The sequence below is a fragment of the Cicer arietinum genome, chromosome 5 (genome assembly GCF_000331145.2).
Source record: "Cicer arietinum cultivar CDC Frontier isolate Library 1 chromosome 5, Cicar.CDCFrontier_v2.0, whole genome shotgun sequence".
In the NCBI taxonomy this organism is placed as follows: Eukaryota; Viridiplantae; Streptophyta; class Magnoliopsida; order Fabales; family Fabaceae; genus Cicer; species Cicer arietinum.
In genome coordinates, this window is record NC_021164.2 from 55,629,926 (window position 1) to 55,636,845 (window position 6,920).

The 6,920-nt window shown below is 26.2% G+C and overlaps 1 protein-coding gene across 1 annotated transcript; it reads left to right on the top strand.

Moving 5' to 3' along the window:
- The first annotated feature begins 1,646 nt into the window (after positions 1 to 1,646).
- On the top strand, positions 1,647 to 4,380 carry LOC101514273 (transcription factor DIVARICATA-like). The gene is made up of 2 exons (XM_004500173.4): positions 1,647 to 3,143; positions 3,565 to 4,380. The coding sequence occupies exons 1-2, from the start codon at positions 2,647 to 2,649 to the stop codon at positions 4,097 to 4,099; spliced, it is 1,032 nt and encodes a 343-aa protein (XP_004500230.1). The 5' UTR covers positions 1,647 to 2,646; the 3' UTR covers positions 4,100 to 4,380.
- The last annotated feature ends 2,540 nt before the right edge of the window (positions 4,381 to 6,920 follow it).

Consider the following 6,920-nt stretch of genomic DNA (forward strand, 5'->3'; position numbering starts at 1 on the left):
TTTTTATTTTTTTAATTACAAATATAATATTATTTTTTGATTGAATATTTACCAATGAAACAGTGGAAATTACATGTTTTTTTTATTATTTTCATTGTAATTTGTATAAATAATTTTTGACACAATTTTGTATAAATCTTTGAAAATATAAAAACATAAAATTTAATAATTTAAATTAAAAATAGAAAATGAAATAATAAAAACAAGAAGGAAATAAGCCTTGAGAAACTATTGGACTTTTATTTTTTTAATAAAAAATTCAGTAGAATAATTCAACCTTCCTGAAAAGATATAGACTATATATCCATATTGGACATTACATTGTGCCCTAAAATGTCCTTCAAGTTGACTGCCTTACATGAATTTTCCTTTTTTGGTATAGTGTACTGTTGAATAAAAATTATTCAAATAAATATATGAAAGTCGGTGTTGTTTTATAAACATAAAGCCTGAAGAGTTTATAGACAACTAAATTAAAGAAAAGGTCACTATTGTATATGGATAACATGTCTAATCCAGTTTACTTAAGCCCTTAAAACTTGTATGATTATCCATAAAATATTTATTGAAGTCAGATTTTTTTCTTTTGTGTAATTTTCTTTTTTATAGATTGTTGCTTATTGAATGGATTACACATTAAGGTTTTCAATGATGGTACATCAATTTGGTAATGAATTTCAAAAGATTATGCAAGCATCAATTCCTTTTCCGCGACACCGAGTTAGTATAATTTTTTTTTTCTCTTATTAATTAAAATTAGATGACTTTTTTTCTTTCTACTTTTATGTTTCAAAAACTTTAAAAATATATTTTTAAATTAATCAATCCAAAAAGATGAAGAAAAAAAACTACCATAAAGTTATTTTTTGAGAATTTCTTAAGTCAAACTTACAGATATATTTCTTATACTAAGAGTTTATATCGTACCAAAAAAATTTATATTAGAATTACCGCACTTTTATCTAAGTTTAGAAAGAATCATCAATTTAATTAAAATTTAACACCAAATTTATTTAGTGTATTTAATTTTATAATGCAATAAAAATTAATTTTGAATAAATTAACTTTATAAAATTAATTTTAATTAAAAATAATTTATATTTGAATATAAATAATAAATTTTAATATAATCAACATGTTTAAACTTAAAAATTGTAAATTTAGATTTTAAATTACTTTTAATAATAAAATTAATTTTATATATTAAAATTAATTTTACACCTTTAAATTTAATATCACTCAAATATACTAAAGTTAATTTTAGATCTTCAAATTAATTTCAACTCTGCAAAAAAGTAAAATTGTAGTTAATGAAAGTAATATAAATTTGACCATGTGTGTACCAACCTATTGAAAGAATTATGAATATCTAAATCATAGAGTGAGATCCATTGACCAGCTCAACACAGCTGAGTTTCCATCATTCAAAATGAGCTGCCAATCCAATCCCCCTCAATCAAAACATTGAAAACAAATGAATAAAGTAATTAAAGTGTGCAAGTATATGATGTAATAACAAATTAAAAAAATATCATCAATCTCTATATAATAATAATTACCATTATTATTTTTATAATAAAAAAGTGCACAGAAGCAGGGGTTTATACTTTTCTATTAAAAAAATAAGAGGCAACTTTTTTTATATAGTTGCAGGATCCACAAACACATAGAACCCAATAACAGCTCACCACCTTCATTCACTTCTTTTTTTCTTTGTTTTTGTTTTTGTTATTGTTGTTCTCTTCTACCCTTGTTGGTGCTTCCTCTTTCATAAAATTCATAAAATAAAATTAAAATAGACAATTTTGTTTTCAAGTTCATTAAGCTATGACACTTTCTTTTTCACCTTCCATTTATTTTCCAATCTTTTCCAATTAAAGGACTCATTTTCCTTTTTTGTGTCTTGTTTCTGTCCCAATTTTTCTTTCCCTTTTCTTTGTTGCCAAACATTAAGGAAAAAAGGAATAACACAAAAAAAAAAGCTCTTTTTTTTTATTTTTCTTTCTCCTTCTTCAGTCACAACTCATAAATTCTGAGTCTTTCTGCTCTTTCCTTATTGGGTTTTCACATTCAATGTCTTAAGCTTCTACCCTTTTGTTTTTTTTCTTTAGTTTCAATTTGTTTTTCCCAATTGGGTTAAGCTTAAGTTGAAGCTACAGAAAGAAAGTTTTCATTTTTACCTTCAACAAGAAGAATAATTAATTCTGTGTGATTTTATTTTTATATTTATTTTCCCTTTTGTTGTGTCTCAGTTTCAGTTAGTATCTAAAGAGGGTTTAGATCTCACAAGTGATTTTTTAGGGTTATGATATCTCTTTGGACCAATCAGGTAATAGTCTTCAATATCAATTTGATGTATTCTCTTAGATTTTTAATTTTTGAATTTTATAATAAAGTTGGTCTATTCTAGATTCCTTCAAGGGTGTGCCTTTTTTTCATACACATAAAAAATAAAAGAAGGTATTCTGATTCCTTTGAGAAAAATGCTTATTGATTTATTATCTTTGATATTGTTGTGGTAAATTCTCCACCTCTGCTTCAAACTCTGTTTCCTCATAATAAAGTTTTGATTTTCATCTCAAATCTTCAAAACTTTTCTTATACATGCTCTTATAGTTCATTTTTCCTAGCTATTTGGGTTCTGTGATGAAGTGGGAAATGGAAATTCTTTCTCCTAATCCTAATCATAATCTTAATCCTAATCTTAATCTTAATCATCATGCACCATTTGTTCAAAATTCCAACAACAACACTACAAATTGGTTTTTGGAAGATGATAGTTATAGCAGGAACAGCACAAAATGGACACAAGCAGAGAACAAATTGTTTGAAAATGCTCTTGCAGTTTACGATAAGGACACGCCGGATCGATGGCACAAAGTGGCTGAAATGATACCTGGAAAAACTGTTGTTGATGTGTTGAATCAGTACAAGGAATTGGAAGTTGATGTTTGTAACATAGAAGCTGGTTTGATTCCAATTCCTGGTTACACTACTACAACCAATTCACCTTTCACTTTAGATTGGGTGAATAGTTCTGGTTATGATGGTTTTAGAGGAATCACTTCAAAGAGAGGTTCTTCAGGTAGATCTCCTGATCAAGAAAGGAAGAAAGGTGTTCCATGGACTGAAGAAGAACACAAGTAAGCTAATTAATCACTTATTATTTGTTTTTAATTAATTCCAAGTGTGTGTAAAACAATATATCAAGAGATTTTAATGTTTGGTTATTTGAAATGTTAATCAGTTAAAAAAATAACTAGAACTATTTTTGGTCAGATTTCACTTATATCTGTATTATGAAAGCATTTTCTTTGGAAATCGAAGGGTTAAGGAAAAATAAAGTTTAAAGTTTATGTATGAGACTAGGATTAGAAGAAATCATATTCTATCTAGTTATTGAGAGTTAGATAGGTGTTAAGGTCTTTTTTAGCTTTTGATGAGGTAGTTGTTATTATAGTTTAAGTCAAAATTGTGAAATAAATAAGTGTATATGATATTTTATTGAAGTTGTTGGAGGGACTAATTAAACTTTTGTTTATTATTATGAAAATTCTTTGACAGGCTGTTTCTTTTGGGTCTGAAAAAGTATGGAAAAGGTGATTGGAGAAACATTTCAAGGAATTTTGTGATAACTAGGACACCAACACAAGTAGCTAGTCATGCTCAGAAATATTTCATAAGACAACTCTCAGGTGGCAAAGACAAGAGAAGAGCTAGTATACATGACATAACAACAGTTAATCTCACAGAAACTACTAGAACAACAATTTCTTCAGAAGAAATCAAGAGATCCACTTCACCACATCATCATTCAATGAATATGAACAAGTATTCAAATGCTAACACAATATCTGAGGTGCATTTTCATTGGAATAATAATAATAATAATCAGCCAGCTATGACAGGATTCAATAATCATGCACATGAACAAGTTTTCATGTCTCCTTATAATGGAGTTAATAACTCTTACGAGTTTAAAATGCAGGGTCAAAATATGCATAGAAATCCTCTTCATGAGAATTCATACTTAGTACCTCAAACACAAAACATGGTTTTCCAAATGCAATCTTCTCAACAACACTATTCACATGCATGATGTGGTGGTGATTGGTTGTATTGATGAATTATTTATTATGACTAGAGCAAGTATATCTTTTGTTTAGTTTATAAACTAGTTGTTGTAGTAGTACAGTGTTTGTGCTTTTTACCAAGTTCTATGTGAATATCTTGCATTAGAATATTAGTCAGTTAGTTATTGCCTTCTTGGTATATGAACTTGTTGGAAAGTACTATAGACTTTTTTTTTTATTTCTTTTAACAACCTTAAAGTTATGAAAGGTGAAAGCTGCTGAGATAATATATGTTCTGAATTTCTGATTTTGAAGGTAGTTAAGAATATTGAATTTGAAGCTTAGAATAAAATGTTAACTGTTAACTTTAAGGAAAAAAAAAGGTCCAAATTGCATGTAGTCAAAACTGTATGCTGTCATATAGTCAAGAGATTTTATATCGTACGATTAAGATTGAATCATTTAGATTTCAAATTCATATTTTTTACATTTAATAATAATAATAATAATAATAATAATAATAATAATAATAATAATAATAATAATAATAATAATAATAAAATCAATTTAAAATTTGAACGATCTGATAATCGCCTAACTGTATACGATTTTGACGGCATACAATCTAGATTCGGGAAAAAGATACTTATGATAGCAATGCATGTGTGTGTCGAGAATATTGTAAGTGTTACTTGAATTGTATTTTATGAAGGAAAATAGTACTACTATATAGTTAGAATTGAAAGATCCATAATCTAGCAGCACATTGGTAATGTTCTTTGAAGATAAGATTAAGATGCGCTAATAAATATGGTACAAAGTAAGATTCATTTGGATTATTTTAATTACTTAATGTATTATATAAAATATAAGCATATGGTACAAATGTGTGATTCATGTGGGATTAGATGGGTAATATATTCTTAACAAAGACTTTGGTCATGTACGGTTGCAAAACTGTTTTTTGTACAGTTTAATTACACTTTTGTAAGTTCAAAGAAAGCATCACTGTCTTTGTGATACTATAGGTACAGATCCTACCCATTAAACATAATTTAAAAAAATGTTTCATAGTGTGATTCATATCTACTTACTATTTATTACTTTCTTCGTATTTATATCTAAAATTTCATTGATTACAATAATTGAGAAAGTTAATTGTATTATTAAATTTGTTGATAGTTTAAATTATTTTTATTAATTTTTTTAAAAAATAGTTTATGATTTTATAGTGTAGTATTTATCACAAATCATAGAAAAAGATTTTAACATAATTAGAGACAAAGAGACAAAAATTGAAAAATATAAAGAAGGTAGTATAAAGATATAATTAATACATTTGAAAAATTGAAAAGAGACAAAAAAATCACAAGAAATTTTTATATTTAAAGAATGTAGTATGTGAAGAGTATTGTCTTATTAGAAAGTTTATTTGTTTTGACAAAGTCTTATTAGAAAGATTAATCAAGCATATTTTGATAATTAAATCCTAGATATAATGACAATTGTTAAAAATCACTTGTATACTAAATACTATAATTTGTTAAAACAGTTACATAACTTTTTAAGCTTATGTATAATTTTAAAATTTCAAAGTATGATTTACTTAAATAGTAAAGATCTCTTTTGAATAAGAAAATATAGACCACATATTGCTCATGCAAGGGTATTATGGCAACCTTCTAATTATTTATCTTTAGATTAAAATATATACAAATTTTGATGGTCATTTACCAATTATTCTGCATGACCATGATTAAACTTGTAAAGTGAATAGGATTCTAGAATATGTGCTATTTGTCTCTAAGTTCGCCCAGCCAAACAAGCCCTTACTTTAGGTCCACCAACCTCACTTATCATCCTAGATACTACATCTATTTTGTAAATAAGATAATTTAGTAAAATTGTTTTATTATCGTTTATGACTACCCTTTAATTTGTGTAAAATAATCCAATGTGGCATTGATAATAGGACAGAGGACCTTAGAAGGAGAATCTATATAAGTTTATCACATCATATATATATATATATATTTTTTAAATGCAAAGCAGTAATAATTGAACTATTACGTGCATTTGATTAGAGATGCAAATCCTCACTCATAAACTTTTCGTTTCTTCTTTGTAATAAAGGATATTTTGACCATATCTATACCACTTTTCACATGCGTGACAATAGGAATAGCATATGCTCAGACAAATTCCTAGTGCACATTTCCACATTTTTTTGGGACTAATGTCAGTTATTTTTCAAGTTGCTAACTGCGCATGTATATGCTTCAAGTTTGAGCATAATGCATAGTGAAGCGTTTAGATTCTCTCAATTTTGAATTCATCACCATTTTCTTATTCTCAATTTTTATTATAAAAAAAATTAACCGATCGTATTACTGCATTTGTTCTTGTCATTTTTTTTTTTTGCATTTTTTCTTGCATTTATTTGTTTTTAATTGTTGTTTTAAGTTGATTTACCCTTACTAATAAAACTATTATTTTTTTGCATGTTTTGATAAAATTATTTCTTATTTTTATAGTACTCTATTATTTGAGTGAATAAATAATTTGATCTATAAAATTAAGTTGTAACCGTAGATCAAATTAGTTTTTGAAATATGTGAATTGGCAAATAAATAATTGAAATTGTAAATTATTTATCAAAATAGTCACTCTATAAACTTTTTTAATTAGATATTTTGATGGGACAGTGTAATTGAATATTTGGTTTACTCAAATTTAAATATCTGATTTACTCAAGTTGATTTCATATCAACATCATTTTTTGAGACAAATTTATCGATAAAACTTTGCATCTCAAAAATAAATTTGTGAGTAATTGTAATGACAATT